The sequence below is a fragment of the Desmodus rotundus genome, chromosome 9 (genome assembly GCF_022682495.2).
Source record: "Desmodus rotundus isolate HL8 chromosome 9, HLdesRot8A.1, whole genome shotgun sequence".
Lineage (NCBI taxonomy): Eukaryota > Metazoa > Chordata > Mammalia > Chiroptera > Phyllostomidae > Desmodus > Desmodus rotundus.
Genome location: NC_071395.1, coordinates 32,998,051 through 33,020,712, shown reverse-complemented (window position 1 = coordinate 33,020,712; position 22,662 = coordinate 32,998,051). Strand labels below are relative to the sequence as shown.

Here is a 22,662-nt window from a genome sequence, read left to right as displayed (position 1 = left end):
ACTTATTGCATATTATTATATAATTGGTTTGCATGGGACCAAAGAAATGCTTGGTGTTTAATTATATTTAATTGTGTGTGTGTGTGTGAAAAGCCCATAATTACACAGTAATGGTGTTTCAAAAAAATTAATTTCTATGTGAGAAATAAAAGGTACTCATTAACACTTCTTGGGCAGTAAACATGGTATTTGCTAACAAAATGAAAGAAATTGCTCTTTATTTTTTAAGACATCGGTTGCCTAAACATTTGGCCACAGTTTCTTGCACTTTAAGGTGTTGTTATTTAAGCATCTACTATTCACACTGTCACAGTATCCTTTTACTTTTGAGGATGGATGTCAAATATAATTATTCACATCAAGGACTGAAAGATTTAATATGATAGTTGTACATTCCTGAGATCTGTTTATTTCTCTCCACTGGCACGGGCTAGTCCCATAATATCTATTCTGACTATCTAACCTATCCCTACAAATTCTGTTAAACTGTCTTCAGCAGAAGCATCACTCCGGTGTGGTTAGTGCATGGCCTCCCACTAGCCTGAGTTGCTGTCTCTATCATTTTATTACATTAACTGATTCCTCTTGGACTCAGAGCTTCCCAAAACGGTGATCTGACCTTTTATTGTACAAAGCCTCAAATCTTTTTATCTCCTTAATCAATTCACAGTCTCTGGTGAAAAAGTCACTGATATTTTCTCACCCCTCACCACATTTCTTTGAGGGGAATGAATGGATATTAATTCAGTAGAGAGTTCAAGTTTAACTTCTCAACACAAAGTGAAAAGCAGGTGGGTTAATACCAGTGTCCTTGCTCAACACTATAGGGCTGGGTGCAATGATAAGGAACTTTCAGAGAAATGTTAAAAAGTCTTTAGAGCTGGTTTCAGGCCACGGCTTAGTTTCTCCAGGCTGCCAAAACGGAGAGCCACAACCTTGGTGGTGTTTCTTGCGCATCTCTCCAAAGCCCTCTTCTGTCTCTCTGCCCTGCTCTGCAATCTGGCCACCGCGGCTTGCTTTCTCATATTCACTGCCCTCATTCCTGCTTCAGGCCCTTTGTTCTTGCTTTTTCTTCCATACATAAGCCTCTTTCCCCAAATTATCCCACGCTTAATCCTCTCACATACTTTAGGGCTGCTGAAATATCACCTCTTCAAATGACTCTTCATTACAAGCACATGTTAAACACCCAAATCCACTCCCCTTCCTCTTCCTGCTTTCACCATCTGAAATTTTATCTTTAATGTACCTGTTTACTTGCTGGTATATATTGTCTGTTTCTTTCATTACAATACATTTATAAAACTAAGGACCGTATCTCTTCATTTCTGTATTTCTGGGTCTGCTGCAGTGCACAGATGCTCAAAAAATGTTCATTAAGTAAAATAATAAAGAGTGGATTTGAGCAGGGAGACATGTCTGTGCGTGTGAGAATGTCACAGCCTGCCCTCCAGGGGGAGGGGGTGAGGAACAGTTTTGCTGTAAACAGGAAAATTTTCTTTTAGATCTATATCAGCAAGGATGCTCCCCCCACAATTTTATTGAGGGGCAACTGACATAAAATTTAGTGTACAATGTGTGATTTGATATATATACACACTGTGAAATGATTCTCCCTATTTAGTTCATTAGCGTATTCATCACCTCACACTTTTATCTTTCGTGTGTGTGAGAACATCTAAGTTCTAGACTCTTGGCAAATTTTAATTATACAATACAGTATTATCAACTGTAGTCACCATGTTAAACATTATATCCTCATATCTCATTCATCTTATAACCGAAGAGTGATTTAAAAAAATCAACTTTATTGAGGTATAATTTGCATACTATAAGATTTGTTTGTTTAAAGGATACAGCTGAACAGTTTTTAGTGTATTTACAGAGCTGTGCAACCATCATTGTAATTTTGGAACATTTTATCACCTGAAAAAAAAAGGAACCTGACCTCCATTAGCAGCCCTAGCAACCCAAGGCAACCACTAAGCAACTTTCTGTCTCTACAGCTTTGTATTCACTGGGTGTTCCAGGTAAATAGAGCTGTATGTGGTCCTCGTGACTGGCTTCTTTCACTTAGCATAATGTTTTTGAGGTTCATCCTTTGGTAACATGTTTTAACCCTTGGTGAATTCTGAAGGATTTTCTATATGCAAGGTCATGTCTTCTGCTTATGAAAATAGTTGTACCACTTCTTTTTCAATCTAAAAGTCTTCTATTCAGTTGTTTGCTTTATTATCCTGGCTAGAACCTCCCAGTACAATGTTTCATGAGAGTGACAAGAGAAGACATTCTTGCCTTCTTTTCGAACTCAGTGGGAAAGCGTTCTGTTTTTCACACTTTCCCACTGTTAACTGTAGTGTGATGTTAACTATAGGTTTTTCATAGATGCCCTTTATCAGGTTGAGAAAATCCCCTGCTATTTCTAGGTTGTTGAATGGTCTTATTATGAAACACTGTTGGATTTTTGACAAATGTTTTGCATCCATTGAGATGATCATATAATTTTTGTCTTTATCCTTTTAATATAGCATGTTACATTTGTTGATCTTTGGATATTAAACCAAGTTGGCTTGCATTTCATGATAAATTTTAGGTAGTTATGCTGTATAGTCCTTTTCACATGCTGCTGGATTCCATTTGCTAGTATTTTGCTGGGGATTTGCACTTAAATTCATGAAAGAAATTATTTCTCTATACTTTTTTCTTGTGATGTTTTTGCCTGGTTTTAGCATCGGGGTAACATTGAGTTCATTCATGACTTAGGAAGTGTTCCCTGCTTTATATTTCCTGGAAGAGTTTATAAAGGATTGTTATGAATTCTTCTTTAAATGTTTAATAGAATTTAGCGGGCTTCTTCTGATCTCCAGTTTTCCTTGTGTGAAATTTTTAAATTGCTAATTCAGTTCATTTACTTTTTATAGGTCTATGCAGATTGTCCTTTTTTCCTGAGTCAGTTTCTATAGCATATATCATTCTAAGTGTTTTTCCATTTTATCTAACTCATTAACCTTTTTGGCATACCGTTATCCATATTATTCATTTATAGTTCTTTTAGTTTCTCTGAGGTCAGTAGGAATGTCCTCTCCTTTATTTCTGACTATAATAACTTTATTCCTTTTTCTTTTTTGCTTCATCCATCTCAGCCAGGATACTTTTAATTGCAAATTAAAATCACAGACAACCCCAAACAAATAGCTCTGGAGCCATAAAATAGAGAGTCAAAATACAAACGTGCTTTAAAAAGCTCCATAGTCATCTTGTTTTATTAGTGTTACCATGTCGAAACTTGAACAACTTTTTTATTTTTCTCTCTAGGATCACACATATTTACTGTTACAGTTCTTCCCACTGATAATTATAAAAACACTTTTTATAAAGCACAACAAGCTTTAATTTTCTTGAAAATCATAAGAATTATAAGCAATTTATTCAAAGTACCCAAATGGTCACTAATTGTTACTGATTACATCATGAGATGGCTTGAATTATTTAATAGTTATACCATGAAAATGTTTCATTATTCTTGATGTATTTTATTTCATTACTTAAAAATATTAAAAAATTTATAATTTTAGAGTTTTAAAAATCGAAAGTATTTTCTTTCTTCTTTATGGCCGAGTAGTATTCCATTGTATAAAGGTCCCACAGTTGTTTTATCCACTCATCTAATGATGCACACTTGGGCTAACTCCATACCTTGGTGATTGTAGATAATGCTGCAATGAACATAGAGGTGCTTATGTTCTTTCGAATTAGTGTTTTGGGTCTCTTCAGATATATTTGCAGAAGTGGGATAGCCGGGTCAAGGATGAACCTAGATAATATTATGCTAAGTGAAGTAAGTCAGTCAGAGAAAGATAAATACCATATGATTTCACTCACATGTGGAATCTAAGAAACAAACTGAACTGACAAGCAAGATAGAAACAGACTCATAGGTGGAGAGCAGGATGGCAACTTCTGGGCGGGGAGGTTAGGGAGTGGAGGGTTCGAACACAAAGGACTCGTGGACATGGACAACAACGTGGTGATTGCTGGGCGGAGAGGGGTATAAGGGGGTTAAATGGTAATGGAAAAAATACAATAAAAATTAAAAGTAAATAAAAGATAAAAAGTAAAACCTAAAGTATTTTCACATACTTCAAGAATGGTTAGGCTTTCTGCATGTATTGGATAAATTGGTAACAGGATCATGTATAACTTGCATCTATGTTACTAGGCACTTCAGTGTGGAATCCACCTTTCTAAGCGTTTGTGAAACTCTGTTAAGACTTTTAAGCTCTGGAATCTCATCCACCCTTTTATCCTGCAGCCCGGCCCATGCATTACAGTAGCATGTGGCTCAGGTCACAATATGTACTAGCAATAAACTCTTTTCCCAGATGTTCCTTTTGATTCTTTCTCTTGTAATTAGTTAGAGAATGTCCCATAAAGAAAGATCAGCATCTTAACTCCTGACCTTATCCTTCTCAAAATAGTTTGAATAAGGAGAGAATAAAACCAAGAGTTAGGTGATTCAGATAAACAATTATTTTAAAAAGAGGCCACATGGTAATAGAGAAGGGAATAAAGCCAAGGGATAAGCAGAAATATTAACAAAATGTTTTATTAAACCACAATTTATGACTTTTTTAATTACTATAAGAGCCACAAAAGCATGAATATAAAGAACAAGAACCTCAAGTTTCTTTTTAGTAAGTGTGTTTTTAAGTTATGTTCAAAATTACTCACGGGAAATAACATGTTTTCCTAATATTCTAAATTATAAATGCATAAAAAAAACTTACAGAAATTGCCTTTAAGGAACTATTCACATTTATCCTTTAGCATTGACTTTAAAGTAAATGTAAAGGCTCTGGAACAAATAATATCTGCCTCTAAATAAATAATTAAAAGCACCAGAAACAGTCAACGAACAAGGAAAAAAAAAAGTCACTGAGTAATTTCTCCTATCAATCTCAGAGGTAATTGTTAGAATCAAGTGAAATAATAGATCTTTGTGTAGTTTGACAAATATGAAGAGCTAATCAAGTGTGAAGAAATAAGAATACATACTATTTCCTGCAGTAGTACATTCTCATGTTGCTTCTAGATGCTAGCAGAAAAATATTTTTAGAAACAAATTTACATATATGATTTAGGATCCCTTTTTGTTGTAATAAAAATTTTAGGACAAAATTATCAAAACAAAATTGTGACATCTGATGCCATAACAAAGAGCTACTTTTACCAATTGCTGAGTGTCTTTTACAACCCATCAGGAAAGTTCACATGTATAGAAGTGCGATTCCATCTTGAACGACAAATGGGATACTATCTGATCCAGATGTACATTCCCAGTCTCCTGATTGTTATTCTATCGTGGGTTTCATTCTGGATCAACATGGATGCTGCTCCAGCCAGGGTAGCTTTGGGAATAACTACAGTGCTGACTATGACCACACAGAGTTCAGGGTCACGAGCTTCCTTACCGAAGGTAAGTGCACAAAATGATCGCATGCATATATTTGCACAGATATTTACGTATGTGTTATATACATTATATCATTGTTAGTTTTTGTCAGATCTTTTTTAACAGTACTTATTATTCATTACTGATTTTTAAGTAATACATAACCAAGGTAAAATACAAAAGTAGATGAAGACAAAAATTCTGCAAACCAATGATATCTTCTATTCACAGTTTGTGTTATGACCCTCAATTCTTTAAACATCAGTAATACTCTTATATACTATAGAATTTGGATGTATAGATTTTTATACATTTAGAAATTTGTCAAACGTGTGTAAAGTAAATCTATACAGTAACTTTGAGTGGTGAACGTATTATGGTACATTCATATTCTTTTGTGTGATACATAATGATGGGCATTTATGTAATGAGTGTTATATAGGAATATATACGCACATCTGTGTATACATGTATATGTATGTGTACACACACACATATACACACATGTACAGTTTTACATATGTTTTGTATTATTTTCCTAGTGTAAATTCTTAGAACTGGGATTGCTGCTCTGGTAGCTGTAAGCATTGATATGTATTGCCAAACTTCCCGTCAGAAATATTTATAACAGTTACACTTTCACAAGTGTTGTATAAGAATGCCGATATTACTGCTGCACCCTGAGTTAGATATATCATTTTGGGGTGTGTTTTATCCCTTTTGGCTTTTAGGTTACCGCAGGTCAACAAAAACCCCAGCTCATTGTAGTCCATGCTGAACTGCTAGAATAAAAAGAAACTATGAGGTTTGTAAAAGACCCCATCTTTTTTTTCACAAAATATGCTGAAATAAAACATAGTGCCTCTTTTCATCCATTTAGCAGCATAGCAATAAAATAATATTTTCTTCTTCCCAATGACCTCTAAGGAAGAAATTTCTATCATCTAAGCAACCCTGTCTAACTTCCAACAATCTTCATTATTTTCATTGTAATAATATAAATATAATAAGATTATATTTACTATTTTTGTGCATGTAATGCAATCCAATTGCCATGCCAACTAAATTATAAGTGTGCAGTCATAGCTTCCTTAACCTTTAATATGGATTACATTCTATGTTTGAATTTATGAGATTACAATGTCTAAGTAAATAAAAGTTGGTGACAGGACATTTTATTCCTAAAAGTGTTACTTAACATAGGAAGACCTTGATATTTAACACTGCTCACTTTGCCTTCCTAAGACTTAATGATTGTCTTTCAAAATGAAGTTTATTTTTCAACAGTTGTATTTTCAAAATGATGCATATCGAGTAGTGTGTTATAAAATATTGTGCAAGTGAAAATTATAAATCTGCCTATAAGATTAAACTAATTCATTTCAATGCTTATCTATACAGGAGCAGGCAAAAGTAGGTTTAGAGCTGCACTGTGACATTCTTTTGAGTATTAATACAGCTGGTGTAATAATCATAACCTGCATGTCTTTGCCACACGAACGACTGTAAACCTACTTTTGCCCACCCCTGGTATATGTCTAAATGTCTGAAAGGCTCTGAGTAATACAGTGCTATAGTCAGTATGGAAAGGAAACTGCCGGTTTCCTCATTGAGTTTCGTCATCAGCTCAACAGAAATCAAAGCTCGTTTTTCTGTAAGTTGTCAACCAGAAGAGCACAAAATGCTTTATGTTCGAGTGTTTCAGCTTCTGAGAGGCACAATGTCCAGGCACTTGGTTACAGAGATTAAGGCAGAGTTGGGAGATCATGGAGATTTGGGTGGAGGAAGCAGACATTTAAAAAACAGTAAGTTTAAAAAAATGAATGAAGACACAAGCTTGCTTTTTTTTTTTTTTTTTTTTTTTTTAGGACAGAAGGGCTTGAGATGGCTTTAAACTTTTTCTCAAAAAAATAAGAAAAGGTTTTTTAAAAAGGTGTTTATTTCACTGTGAGATCAGGGAAAGAATTAATTTTTTACTAAGAGTTCAATTATGTACATAAATGTGTAGAAAGCTTCTACATCTCTAAAATCATAGGGACAGTGACATGAGCAGTTGAAATGTTATAACCTTTAATCCTGAGCTAAAAAAAAGTTTGATTAGTAAGGTGATGTCTTACTAATCAAACTGGTGACCATATTGTTTTAGGCTCTTGTGAGAGTTAGGGAACACAAGGTTGAACATATTCACACATTAGAACTCAGGAAGGCAGATAGTGCATAACCAGAATAAACAAGAATTCACCTATTAGATGAAGTCATTCAAAAGAGTCGAAAATTGCTTTTTTTCCTTTTATTTATTTATTTTTAGAGAGAGGGGAAGGGAGGAAGAAAGAGAGGGAGAAAAACAGCAATGTGTGGTTGCCTCTCACGTGGCCCCCACTGGGGCCCTGGCCTGCAACCCAGGCATGTGCCCTGACTGGGAATTGAAACGGCGACCCTTTAGTTTGCAGCCCATGCTCAGTCCACTGGAGTACACCAGCCAGGGAGAGAGTAGAAAATGTCTTGAAAATTCTGATTCTGTGATGGGGTAAGGGAGGGACTAGGAAGGCAACGTACAAGGGTCTCACCTTTGTGTTTAAGAACAGATATCTGAAAGCATGCACCCTAAGATTTGCTATTCTCAACCTCACAAAAGAACCCGCCAATGCCTGAGAGACTTGCCACCCTTGTCCTACTGCCAAAATCTAGGAAGTAGGAAAACAAACTAAATTCAGGAAAACAATAGGGATTATCAGGCATAGGAAGAAAAAACAATAAATCATTAATTTACAACTGCTTAGTATTTTGTCCAAGCTCTGTGCTGACATATCTCCTGTAGAAAGTGAAGGACTCAGGATAGACACTCTCAAAGAATATACCTTAGCCAGCACCTCGAGCACTCCAGAGCCGAGAGTCCTCTCTGATAATGGCCTCTACGGTGTCGTGATACATTAAACATGTAATAGCCCAGAGCAAGAAGACTCCTGGGATTCATTCCTTGGAACCTGAAACTATCTGGCAGTTCTACAGTACCTGCATCAGCGGCCCAAAGAAGGTGACGGTGCATTCTCTTGCTAGCAACTTTTCCAAGTTGTGTACCTTGAGTGAATGCGAAAAAATGGTGGTGATTGTAGAGCCAGGGCATGGAGGTTTTTATAGACCTCGTTAAGGGTTAGGTTTATTTCAGGTGGGCTTTGGGACCATTCTCACAAAAGGAGTGATCCTTCTGACTTCCACGTAGAGATCAGAGAGAAGGGGTGGAAGTGGGAGCAGGGCAGACTGTTGTAGTCCAAAGCAGATGACGGCATCGTGGCGAGGCCCGGAGCAGCAGAGGTAGATAGCAGCAGACAGATTTAGAAAGAGGTAGATGTTTTCTGGAGGCAGGTGAATTGGGAGGTGAAACGGTCAGGATTTGTTTCTGAACTGGACACGGAGGATGAAGGGAAAGGCAGCAGTGAAGGGTGGCATTTGGGTGAGAAACTGGACAAGTAGCTGTGATAGTTCCTGATGGGGCAGTCTGAGGAAGGAAACTGATCTGTGGTTGAATCTGTTAACTCTGAGACGTTTATAAGATAATCACACAAAACTTCCAAATTTCTGAAGAGGGACATGTAGGCCTCAGACTTCGGGGAGTAAACGGTAGCTGGATAGGGAAGCAGGCCAGAGGTAATTTTCCTAAGAGTAAAAGAAAGCCCAGAAAGAGGAGGAAAAAAAGTATTTGTGGTTGGCTCTCCCTCCTCTTTTAGTTGGAATTGAACCAGAATATTTGCAGTCTCCTCTCTCCCTTCTTCCCCCATGGCCATTTCCCCCATATACAGAATAAGTCAGACAATTTAGTCAAAGGTGACCCCTACTCACCCCAAAACGTTTCTCCCAAACTTTGATATCCTAACATTTTGTGGTATATTTAAGAAGTGTAAAGGCAATCTTTCCAAGGAGGATTTTTTAAATCAGGGTAAAAGAGGAGAGAGAAATAATAATTTAATTATTTTTAGTATAACTTTGATTTGTACTAATACCTTGGCACTGAGGGAATTATATTCTTTATTAAGTATGGGGTCAGTAGAAATAAACAAAGTAAAGAGAAGGGACAAAATCCAATTTTAATTTAGAAACAATGGGTTCTAGGAAGAACCTTCAATAAGGAACTCTGGGAAGGTCATGAATATTGAATATTCTGCAATATTACAAATGCCTTACCCTTTCTTTTCTGCTGCTTCCAAAGATCAAGTATTTCCTGCTAGAGACCTACTCCCATCCTTTATTCATTCTGTTCATAGGGACCAGCTAAGATCTAGCTTTGGTGAGTGTTTCCTCTTTCATCTCATCCTCAAAAAATACACGACCATCACCACGTACACACTGCTTTAGTCTTTTAGAAATGAGCTTCAAACCTATTATATCAGAGACCCTTGAATTTAGGATGTTAAACAGACAGATATATGCACACACATACTCACATATACCTAGACACAAACTTGGCAAGGGTGGGAGAATTTCTAGATTCCAAGTTTATCAAAACCCTATCTCTGAACACAATATACTATGAGATTCGTGGGGCTATAGGCACTGTTTCATGAGATTATATTGCACTTATTTGGTATAACAAATAATCTCCAAATCTCAATGGCTCATCACATTTATTCTTCCTCAGAGGCCTGTGCATTGCCTGTGCCTCCTCTGGGCTTGTCTGAGATTGGCTGACTCAGGATGGGCTTGGATCTAGGCTGTGGAGTGGGTTCAGGCCTGTTCCCTGGGTCTTCCCATTTGGGGACCTCAGGTCCTGGCAGCATGGTTTTTCCATGGAAGAGTGCAGGAAAGCAAGAAGGCGAGCAGGAACATGCAAGGCTTTTGCTCAGACATGGCATACAGTCACTTCTGTTCTCCTTCCCTAAGTCATACCAGGATGGTAGACTGTACTCCACCCACAGGAAACCCTAGGAGAGGAAGGGAGGAAAAAGGGATGACCAATAAATAATCTTATCCACCTCAGGGACTATAATTTGCTAGAACTCTCTATCTCCTTCCTTAGACCAGGCTCTGTCATATTAACAAATACTAAAGAAAACAAGAGGGGAAGAAGGGATGGAGAAAGGAAAGAGGGGAGAGTCTATATGATCTCTCCCATTCTGCCCACCACTACGGCCATCTCATTCCGCACAGAGCTACACATCATTACACAGTAAGAGACACTGGAAATTGCAAAGGTGGCTAATCAATGAGATATTGCACAGAAGTCAGGGACTGATGAAAATTGCAAATTCTGCACCAAAAGCTGCTAATCCTAAGTGATTTCCTCTCACTTTTTCCTCCATTCAATTTGCCTGTGAACCCCACAAGGAAGAGCTTTTTGAAAGGACAGACTGTCTTGTACACATTTCTGTCCTCAGAGGCTAACTCGGTACACAGTGTGTGTCTATTGAGTAAATATCATAGATATTTAAAGACAATGCGAGCTTTTAGACATTTACTTAGTACTGAGCTTTTAAAAAGATACTTAACTTGAAAAGCAAGAGTATGTCATTTTATGCATTTTTCTAAAGAGAATGTGAAAACTGAAATTATTCTTTATTTACACAGAAGCCTATTTTCCCCCTGAGAATCACCAAATTAATGAAAAGGAATTAAAAAATTGCATGTATTTCACTTACAGCATAATAAAAACATTGGTTCTTAGAAAACATAAAGATAGCTTTCATATTAAGTTGTTATTGTTTGTAAAGATACCAACTCTAGAAGTAATTACAACTGTTAGAAAATATAAATTGAACTGTTATTTTTCACTGGAGTACTATGATTGTAGGAGCATACAAAGATCTATAAAGTGACATATCATTAAAAAAGGGAAGAAAAATGAGGGACTTCTATTCACTGTTCTTATCCAATTAGTTCTCAAAATATATGTTAGTATTGTTCTCAAAAAAATACCCTGCCAGTTTATAGAAGAGTAAGTTGTAAATATTAGCAATGATGAAAACTGGGGGAGATGAGTTGCAGAGTAATCAGTTTTTCTTATTAATGCAGCAATTAATAACTATTACTCTTAATAATATTTTGGTTCTCACCATTGAAGTACAAGACTCTAATATTTATTCAAAACATAGCTGACTAGAATTCAATCAGGTTTGGTACAAATATGATACAAGCGAGTTCATTTTAAATTTATTAATGTGGCAAAATATTTAATAAGTAAATTTTAAGTTTATAAGAGAATTTTTAATGTGGGTAATAAATTTAATTTTTTAAAAGTTTTCATTCAACATGTTAATAATTTGGTTCTATATTGCATTCACTTAGGGGAAAGAGAGAAAAAAGAAAAACACATAGAAAATAAAATAATTGTTTATTCATGTGCTCTTTGTTAAAATCATAAGAAATAATGGTTGTGAATATCATCTAGTCTTATTAGTACTTTTTAAACAGATACTTCCTAACCATGGGTGGGTCCTATAATACAAAGACTAGAAATTGGTAGGTGTCTCTGGTTCTACATGTGATTTTAGAGCCTACATGTATGGGGCTCACTATTTCTCATTAAACTGAAAATTAGCAATGACCGAGCAGGTCCTCTGTAGCTGACACAGACACAGAGCCACTGCATAATGTCTGGAATCTGAAGGCATAATTATGAAAAAGTATATAATCAATCACAAAGCTTAACATATTTTCGAAATGACATAATGCAATGGCTTTGGCCTCAAACTAAATTTAAGAATAAAAGATGTATATATAATTTTGAGATATTTTTTACCTAAATAATATCTTACACTCCTTTTCCTGCCTTCATATATATCCTAGAACCATGCCACAAATACTCCTGACAGATAATAATGGATGTAAAACTTCCCCTTCACCAGTGGAATAAAGAATTCAGTCCAAAAATCAGTGTGGAAAGCACCTAACAGGCTTTCTGTCTTTGTGATTCCTATTTGAAATTACAAGAAAAATTCTTAGACCTCAGAGAATAAAGAATAAGAAAGTATATTATTAGGATGAAGATGATGTTATAGAAACACAAAACATCCAATAAAAAATGCAAAGGGATGAGAAGTCACAAATACAATTCAACCTTAACTGAGCAGTAAAAAAAAAGATCAATATATTAAGAAATGTCAGTAACTAGCAGCATGTACTTAAGAAGCATTTCCAGTGACCTCTATATTTTACAGTTTCATCGAACTGTGAATCATGACTCATGTCCTATAGAACAGGCGACGGTGAAACTCCCATAGCTTCAGCAGAAACTGGAGATAACCAGCTGACCTTTCAAAATAACTTAGCCTTTTGGGCTGCACTTTTCTTATCTGATGGCTGGAGGGATTAGTGAGGGGTTCATCACTTTGGAAATAACGCAGCTCTGCTATTATGATTCTCTGTTACATTTTATCTCTCAAAATAAAAACCGAAGGTGGAAAATAAATATTGTGTTCTAAGCATCCTTCATGTACTAAGGGTTGGGAGGATCATAGCATGAACGTGGCATCAGTGGGACTGTGCTGCCGTGTGGCCCTCCAGCGTGACGAGTGCCGAAGCTCACAGCACCCTGCACGGTGGGAGTCGCTCCCTAGTACCCCAAAGAAACAGTCCTCGGGACCTTTCCGTCAGCTTTATCGATATCCGCTTTACTCCACTTCAGCACCTGCTTTTAAAACATTGTTCTTGGCCTTTGTTCTTATTCTTTTCTCTCTCAGGTTTTAGGTCTTAAATGAAGATCAACATGATTTTGAAACTAGTACTAATTTTTCCTAGAAGCATTATAAAATGCAAGATTCTTCTTCAGGCTTTAATACTAGCGAGAAAGATAGGATTCAGGGGCTACAATTTGCACTTTACAAAACCAAAGATTAATGAGTAGCGGGTGTGATCTGAAATAAACCCTCTAGGGCAAAAACCATGATGCAGCAGGGAAATTTTCAGCCTATCTCAGAGAAAAAGCATTTAGCTGTGTGCGTGAGTCACTCGGTCATCCCTCAGCTGGAATTACACATCACAGTTGTGATCCAAGCTCCAGGTTTTGTTCTTTTATCTTCGATTACAGTTGACATCCAATATTATATTATTTCACGTGTATAGCATAGTGGTTAGACATTTATATAATTTACGAAGTGATCCCCCTAAGCCTAGTACCCACCTGCACCATACATAGTTATTACAATATTATTGTCCAGGTTCTGGCTTAACCAATTTCTTATTCTTACATTTAAGTTGTGCTGCTTGTAAATGCAGTTTAAATTCCTATTCCTGGGTCGATTAATAGTGGCCTCACTTATAATTTATAATTTAGTAAGTGGAATTGACTGTAATGTATAGTCTGGGTTATAATATGGTAACTATGGACTCCTCGGTGCTTTGCCACCTATGAGCTGTAGTATAGGGCATTATTGGTCCTGGGAAGCAAAACTTCTGACCACGTCTGTGTGGAGGGCGTAGGGTAAAGGCCTGCATCTCGGCAGGCCTCTCCACTGCAGCACATGGGGCCAAACTTCCAACACAGCTCACCCAATGTACTTGTAATATGAAACTGTTGCTACTCAGTAAGCTTATCAAAAACTAGTGTGCAAGTGAATTTAGTGGTGAAAGGTTGTCTGAGATATACGCGATCCACGTATTCCTCTGAATCCGAGAGCACAAAACCAAACGGCCTCTGAGGCCCACTGCCTGGACTCTATTTGTTGTGCTTCCTTCCAATTGATCTTACTGAACCTTGACCTGACACTATGGTGAGAGGAGATTTTGGAATGAAGATCAGGGAGGTTTCTTTTTCTATGTCACACTCGAATAATGAACAGCTTCTATAAAGCAGTGAGTTTTGATCCTTAACAAAGCTGCTTTAGTTTTCTATCCAGATACCGTAAGCAGTGATCAGATTATAATCCACATCACCCTCAGTTCTGTGCCTGTAGGACGGGTTTCAGAAGCACAAATGGCAGAACCTGTCCCACCCACTCCCTCAGCCGCCAAGGCTGGCTCTCTCACCTTTCAGGCACAAGGCAGGGTTCCACTTCTTTGCCCTGTTGTTGGGGCTGACTGTGAGCAGTTCCAGTTAATGAATTTTGAGCCTGGAATATTTATTACCAAACGTGAGGCCCATCAGTACCTTGGTTTTCCCCTGCTGTGGGCATTGCCAATTTTCCAGCTGAGGTCACGGCGAGGATGATAATGACAGTAACAGTCCAGAGTCACCATTAAACTCAAAGTGGACATGGAGTGTCTTTTCTCATTTCAGGCCAGTGAGGTTTTGGGAGTTTGTTAATTCATCATATTCTAACTTGAATCCTCCTCCTCCCACTTCCTTGCATCACTGGAAAGGTGGATGCAGACAAATTCAAGCTCAGGCAGGCTCCCCAAGCATGGCTGCTTCCCGGGGTCAGGTGGTTTGATTCTAGCCTTATAGTCAGGGTGATAATGATAACATCCAATTATATATATATATTTTTTTACTTGGAACACAAGAAGCAGGCTTTCTCTATTTTCCAATGATAAATAAATTGGCAAAGTAGAACGAATGCATTAAAAAAAATAACATAAGAAGTATACAGAATATGATGCTTATATCCCTTTCCCTGCATTATAAAACATTTTTTAGAATGAAAAAGATAAGGCCTTGCAATAATCTAGCTCTGCACACTCAAATCGTTTATCAAGCTGATCACTTCCTGAATTATCACATGACAAGTAGGCAGTCATCTCCTAGCTCACGAAAACACTTCCTTATAATTAACGTAAGAATGGTGTTGAGGAGGCTTTCCTCATACTTCAGAGGATAAAGTGTTTCCCTGATCTATTGTTCCTTCCCCAGAGCAACCAGTTTGTTTTTATGTGGTAAATATAATGCTCATGTCACCTTTGCTTCATTGTCTGCTAGGAGGTTGGTTTTTTTAGGATCTAAACCAAAAAGTATAGAGGACTCTACAATAGGTATTTTGTATACTGACTTTTAACTATTAGATAAAAGTTAAAGAGGCTTGAATGTTAAGATACAGAAATTTGTTCTTACTTAAGTGTGTTCATAGTTGTAAATTTATAGTGGCAGCTTAAATAGAAGGAGGCTAGTAACTAGATGATATAGAATAGTAGTCAAGTTCATGGGCTCTGGAGCCAGATTAGTTGTATTCAAGTTTTGACTTCGCAACTTGGTAGCTGTCTTAGCCCAGGCTGCTGCAACAGAATACCAAAGACTGAATGGCTTATAGACCACAGAACTTTATTTCTCACAGCTCTGGAACCTGAGAAGTCCAAAATCAAGGCACTGGCAGATTCGGTGCCTGGTGTGGTGAGGGCCCCTTCATAATGAATAGATAAGAGATCTTCTAGCTGTGTTTTCTCATGGTGGGAGGGATGAGGCAACTCTCTGCAGTCCTTCTTATAAGAGCACTAATCTGTCCTTTCAAAATTCAGATGCTGAAATCTAATGCCTGAAAGGACATATTCAGTCTCTAATGGCAGCTACGTGACAAGTTATTTTACTGTGCCTCAGTCTCCACATCTCTAAAATGGGAATAATTTCCTCAGTAATTGTGAGGATTAAAAGTGTTATATTTGGACAACTACTCCAAACATTAAGCAGTTCTATGGACATTACTAAGAACATTCTCTGGCATGTTAGCTGTTAGAACTACTTCTCTATAATAAATGGGCAGTGATTGTAAACCACTCCACATGGTAAATCAAAGCAACATTATGTGAGAGCCAAACACCATGCTAGGTCTTAGAAATGCAAAGATGAATAAGACCTGACCCTTGTTTTAGCTCATGGGATATATTAACTTAAAGGAGAAAAACACATAAATGAATAATGTGTGTACAGTGGGTCAAGGTCAATAGTTAAACATGGATCTTGTCTATCTTACTCATCTCTGTAACTACAACACTAAGAACAGAACTTGGGTTCATTAATGCTGTTCATTAAGTGTTGAGTGAAAAAAAGTGAATGAACACATGTAGTAAGAAAGGTAAGTTGAGATCCAACCATGAATGGAATTATACACTATGAAACATATTTCGGATATGTATTCAAGGGGTAATATTGAGGTGAGATTGTTGCTTAAAATAGAATTAGGGTTCCAGCAGCACAGTGGGCCGTGGGACTGTTGGCAAGTGGTCCAGAAGGATGAGCTGAATTGCAATGAAACTGCCCCAAAGGGCAGATGGCAGGCAGTAGGAAATGGAAAGAAGGTAATAATTCTGAATCACATGGGGAGTGGGTTACAGCTCATGAGTATGTAATGAATGGGTTGGATTAAGAACTGCTGTCTTTATTCAAAGTTACTAAGCCAAGAGTGCCAAAGTACCCAGGTCCAGAGTTTGCTATACTTCTAGGATCGGTGAGGGTGGGAGAGGAGAAAAAGTTGGTATAGGTGAATGGGATAAGAGGAGAGAATGAGGAACGTAGGCTTTTAAGCCTCAATGATTGGGAACTGCTCACAGTGAACAGAACCCTGGAAGACACAAAGGATGTTTGCATGTGTCTGTCGTCACTGAAATCATTCACTGGATTAATTTGGAAATTAAATCTCCTATTTAACCTCTGGTTCATGTCATTATACCGTCAGGCTGGTAAAGAGTGCACATATCATTATGACTCATATTCTTCCAGGAATGGTGTGGCTTGAGACAGCACTATTGAAAGCAGAATACAGCTTCCAGGACTGTACGTATGTGAAGGCAACTGCAGAACTTACGAGATGTGAATTTATACTTTACAAACAGATGGACACTTGGCATAGCACTTGAATAAAGACAGGGTGTGCTTCTCTTTGCTCAGTAGAGGACATTCTGATTAGCAGAAGTCATGCTTAAGATAGAGGGGGTGCTGCAGAGAGCTCCTTTGTTGGCGTATTTCATGTGTAAGTTGATACCATTGGAGGTACCAAGAAATGACCTCCTTTTTTAAAGGAATATCAATCCAATCCAAGGCATGAACAAAGCATTACTCCAGAAAGTGAGCCTTTATATGAATCATCACCTATGATTCATTCTTCCCCTGCATTTTAACATTTTACATCTTCATTTATCTATCCACTCACTCAGCAAATATGTATATGCATGCCAAGCACTCTTGTCATGGGAAATAAAACAGAGATTCCATCTGCCTGCAAAGGATTCACAGTTTCAACAGAGACAAAACAAGAAGTAAGCAGTTATACTGCAATGTATTCAGGTAGTCACAGGTGTCATGGGATTTGGAACAGCAAAGTCTAGCCTGGGACATGGGAAAGGTGGCGGGGTGGTGTTTCCTTTCTGGGTTTTCTTCTCGCTCCACCAAAAGCTTCCCCAAATATTGAGCCACTTCCCCTTTTAAACCACAACCTAAATTTGATCACGATTCCCACAGGCTGACATTTGACAAAAATAACCACCAAATATTAAAGATGGTGAGAAAGGAAAAAAATTCAGAAGATACAAACAGCATTGAAATAGTCAGATTTTCAAAGTGTGAAGTTTTCTTCCTCAAGGTAGCACACATTGGCCCAGAAAAGAGGGTAGTGCATCTCTGCCTATGTCTGCCTTTCTGCTCTCCTGGGACATGTCTTCTTGGGAAAGGAACATTTATTTCTATCATTGGGAAGGCAAACTTCTAGGTAACTGTCCATTTCCTAGGAAAAACTGAAAAAATAGTTCTCATAAATATCTGTTGTTATTATTTCTAATACTTGATGGATGAGTTTTTCCCACATCTAATTGGCATGCCTAAAGTGTGAAATAGAATCAATGATCTCATGCCTATTCCACAAAAGGTAATGATTTTACTGATAATGCTTGCATGATATAACACTTCAGCTGTGTAATACACAGGAAATCACATATACAATAGGAAATGATGCTAAAATTCAAAAGAAATTTTCATCCTTGAACAATATCCATATACAGCAAATCACTGTCCAATTAACGTGAGAGCAAGATTAAAGCAATTTCTTAAAAGTTAACTGAACTGTTCTCTCCAAAAGACTTAGGTCTATATGAATCTGTCTCAAGGAAATAGGAGTCTAGCTCTGCTTTTAACTCTTCTCTTCTCTTATTTCTCAAAATAAAAATGTTAAAGTTACTTGTTCTTTTCCATTCTTACTGTCCTCTTCCTTACTTTCAAGATGACCGAATGCAACAAGACCTGTAGCTAAGGCGGTGGTCAGGGTCAAGGGGGCTGACTGGGGCTGGCAGGGCCAGAGTCCAGGAGTCGTGCTGATGATCGAGACCAGGGCAGCCAGCAGGGCTTCTAGGTGTCAGGCCAGAACCCATGAGGCTCAGGCTGGGGGTGGCCAGCAGAATTAAGATATTAGTTACATCCAGGGTTTATAATTAAATATATGGGAGCCAACTTTTTCACTGTGAGGAAAGCATTAGATACGTGGAAAGAGGAAAGGCTAGAATGAACTCTGTGCTGTTGAATTGGAACTTGAAATAACCAGTGGCAATTCATGTTTAAAATATAGATAGATAGATGATAGATATGCTTGTATATATAATATAATGTATAATAATATAAAATGTATAATTGCATACATTATAAAATATATAGTATTATATATATACAGGGTCTGACACAAATAACAACCCTTTTTATTACAAAATCTTCTATTACAAAATCATAAGCATGTAATTCTGTAACATAACAATATTACACTCAAGCACAGCATATGACATTTTAAACTTAATGTTCAAATTAAAACTATAAATTATTACACCATATTATTACTCTACCAACCACACTGAAGCAGGTGTTACTTTTGCCAGACCCTGTATTATGATATATATGTGTATACACACACACACATATATATACAGGGGTAGGCAAAAGTAGGTTTATAGTTGTATGTGCAACAGTTTATTCTTTTATTATTATTTTCTAGTTATTGTATTATTTATTACAACTGTAAACCTACTTTTTTCCACCCCTGTACATATAACTCCTAGCTCTAGCTACTAAGAGGACCTAGAAACAGTGACACCCAGGAAGTTGTGAGCACACCCAGTGCCCAGATCTTGGCTTCTAAAAACTGTTCTTCACTGAAGAAAGGATTCTAAGAGAAAGGGCTCAGTCCAGAACTGGAACAGGAAACATTCAAGATGAGTTTGGAATACCTTGTGCCAGCAAGTAATGATGTACTCCAATCGTGATGGAGACTTGCCAAAAGAAAATATATGGGCTAATTTCCGGGAGCTCCTACTGACCCGATCTAGATAATGTGAACATCAACATAGTATAACCCACTGAACAAAATTGTTAGTCTTAGTTCATAGTAACATAAATAAATCAATGAGTAAACAAATGTGAGAGACACTTCTCTTACTATATATGATGCTAGCCAATGAATATAGATGGATCAATGGAATTAGAAAATCATTATTTATGTCACCATTATAATAATTGGTTCAGGAAAGTATCATCAATGTCTATAGGGTGAATGTTTGAAGAGTAAAAGGATTTTTATGTAGCTTCAGGTCATCTCCACACAAGGGAAAATTAGTGACTTTGTGGCAGAGAAACTTAGTAGACAGTACCTTCACCGACTGATCAGCACTCATTGCCTCTTGATGTGATACACTGGGAAGAACAGGGCATCACTGTTCTCATTAGAACCCCATTTTCTGAGTCTAAAATGAGGAAATAGCAGATAAACCAAAAGTAAGAAACATTAAAAAAATAACTGGTCTGCACTAATCCAAAATATGAAGGTCACAAACGGCCAGGGAAGACCGAACAAAGATCCACATTGGTGACTAAAAAGAGACAAGATGAGAAAATGCAACACGTGATTCTACAACAGGTTAACTCTTAGACCAAAGGAAAATGTTTTTCTGCTAAAAGAGGCATTATTGAAACAACTGGTGAAATGGGAATGAGTTTTAGGATTGGATGGTAGTGTTTTATCAATGTTAATTTCCTGGTTTTGTTGGATGTATTAGGGTCATGTTAGGAGACTGCTCTTTTCTTTTAGAAAATGCACGAATATTTAGGGGTAATGGGGCTTTTCATATCTGCCTACTAGACTCAAATAGTTCAGGGGGGAAAGCATAGATAGAGATGTAGATGTAGATGGATATGGATATAACAATAGAGAGAGATAAATATAAATAGACAAATGTAGCCAAATGTTAACTACAGATGTGGCAGTTCTTTTTACTGTGCTTGTGACAAGTGCAAGTTAAAATTATTTCAAAATAAAACACTTTTTAATGAAGAAAATATAGAGCTAAAAAGGTAAACATTATCTATATTTCAATCTAACTTAATACTTTTTCAAGCATTATACTACCACAAAGGTGTATTTTATTTTATTTCTTTTTAAGATTTTATTCATTTATTTTCAGAGAGGGGAAGGGAGGGAGGAAGAGGGAGAGAAACACTGATGTGTGCGAGATACATCTATTGGTTTCCTCTCACATGTCCCCACCTGGGGACCTGGCCTGCAACCTAGGCATGTGCCCTGACTGGGAATTGAACCGGCGACCTTTTGGTTCACAGGCCAGTGCCCAATCCACTGAGCCACACCAGCCAGGGCTGAAGGTATATATTTAAAAGTTGACTTCACTTTTCAAGCATTATACTCTACTATCCTAAAGGTAATGTTATATTTCGTCTTATTTTTCTCTTATCATATGTATGGTCTGGTAGTACCTCTTTCAAAAAATTAGCCAAAATATGCATTTTAATGTATGACTAATATATAAAACTTGCAAAATTAATTGCTGAAAAATTCTTAATTAAAAAAAGTTGGTGTTATTTCTTTTTTTTCCAAGCTGGTATATTAATGGTATAATTTAGAATCAGATGTTCAGTTTCATCCTCAATAATAGTAACAATACAAGTCAACTTGTTCACTCTCTTTCTCTTTCGGCCAGGTTTCCTATGTCAAAGCCATTGACATTTGGATGGCAGTGTGCCTCCTTTTTGTGTTTTCAGCACTTCTGGAATATGCAGCTGTAAATTTTGTATCAAGACAACACAAAGAACTTCTAAGATTTCGACGAAAGAGAAAGAATAAGGTAAGTGATTAAATGCATTGGGGCCACTGGGATACCAACTTTCACTAAACAGTGAACATTGCATTTAATTGGATGTGCAGAGAGGAAGTGGAGACTGGGGACTAAATGATGTGATGTTTCTTTCATTTTGTTACTGAAACTTAAACTGTCAAAAATAGCTTCAGGAAGAAAATGACAACATCTAGCTATACTTTATACAGCATTTCTGGTGGCATGAAAGTTTTATCAACTTCTTTCTACTGTATTTTCTCAAATGACATTCCTTCCATTACCAAAAATGTATCATTTCTTATTTTCAGTGTTAGAGTGTTTCTGATGGCTTTACTTGACATAAGTCATCAAACATAACCATTAAAGTTGTTTCTTTTTTCATACTAATTCCTTTGTCTCCATCAAATATTACCTATTTTATTAATGCTTTGATGGTCATGTAAAACTATGTGGCCTCTTTTTTATGCACACTTTCATATTTTAAAGACATTTCGTCTGAATTCCCATGGAAACACAATAAGGCATTACTTTTGTCTTGCTATTATCTGACAAATGGAACCCAGAACGGTTACTTGGAACATCATTGGGACATCACAGGAAGTTGTTGGGTTTAGATGTACAGAATGGGATTGTTCCTCTCTGTTGAGACTTGTCAATTTTTTACATGTGCATAGTTTTAATCAACCCTTTTCTTTTTCTGTAAGGAAGAGTTTCTATTGACCAGCGTATCTGTGACTTTACTTTTTAAAATGTGAATGGGGCAGCTGATATGTTGAAAGCAAATGGATTCTTAAGCAATTGAGAAATATCAAAGTTCATATAGTGTACATTTTGAAGGATTTAATTTTTTAAATGATTCTTTCTGATTTCTGATTTACTGACTTTGATTTAGAGACTCATAAAACCTTTTTAAAGCATGAAGCCATGATCTTCAGCAGTGAGCCTACTCAGTATTCATCATTTTCTGAAGCAATAACTTACACAGTCATGTCTAATTGATTCCCAGAGTCATTACCTGCTCCAGTAAATGCCCAATTCAGTGTAGCATAGAAGGAACATCAGCACTAAGGTACTCTGGGTAATGCACTGGACAGAAACAATGTTAGATCTTGCATTCGATCAATTTTTTATGAAAAGAAAAGCATATAATTTGTATATTAAAACACGTTTTGATGGAAGATTAACTTTTTTTAATCTCCTTCCCCTGACCTCACCCATGTTGGCTGGTTTTCTTATACTTGTTTCATTTTTCCTCG

General features: G+C 36.9%; 1 protein-coding gene across 3 annotated transcripts in view; it reads left to right on the top strand.

Moving 5' to 3' along the window:
• Positions 1-22,662, top strand: part of GLRA3 (glycine receptor alpha 3) — a 125,273-nt gene that overhangs the window by 87,512 nt on the left and 15,099 nt on the right. For all 3 annotated transcript variants that reach the window (XM_024569040.3, XM_024569041.3, XM_045202556.2), the window contains 2 exons: positions 5,262-5,476; positions 21,272-21,415. In XM_024569040.3, coding sequence (XP_024424808.1) covers positions 5,262-5,476; positions 21,272-21,415 — 359 coding nt within the window. The remainder of the gene's footprint in view (positions 1-5,261; positions 5,477-21,271; positions 21,416-22,662) is intronic.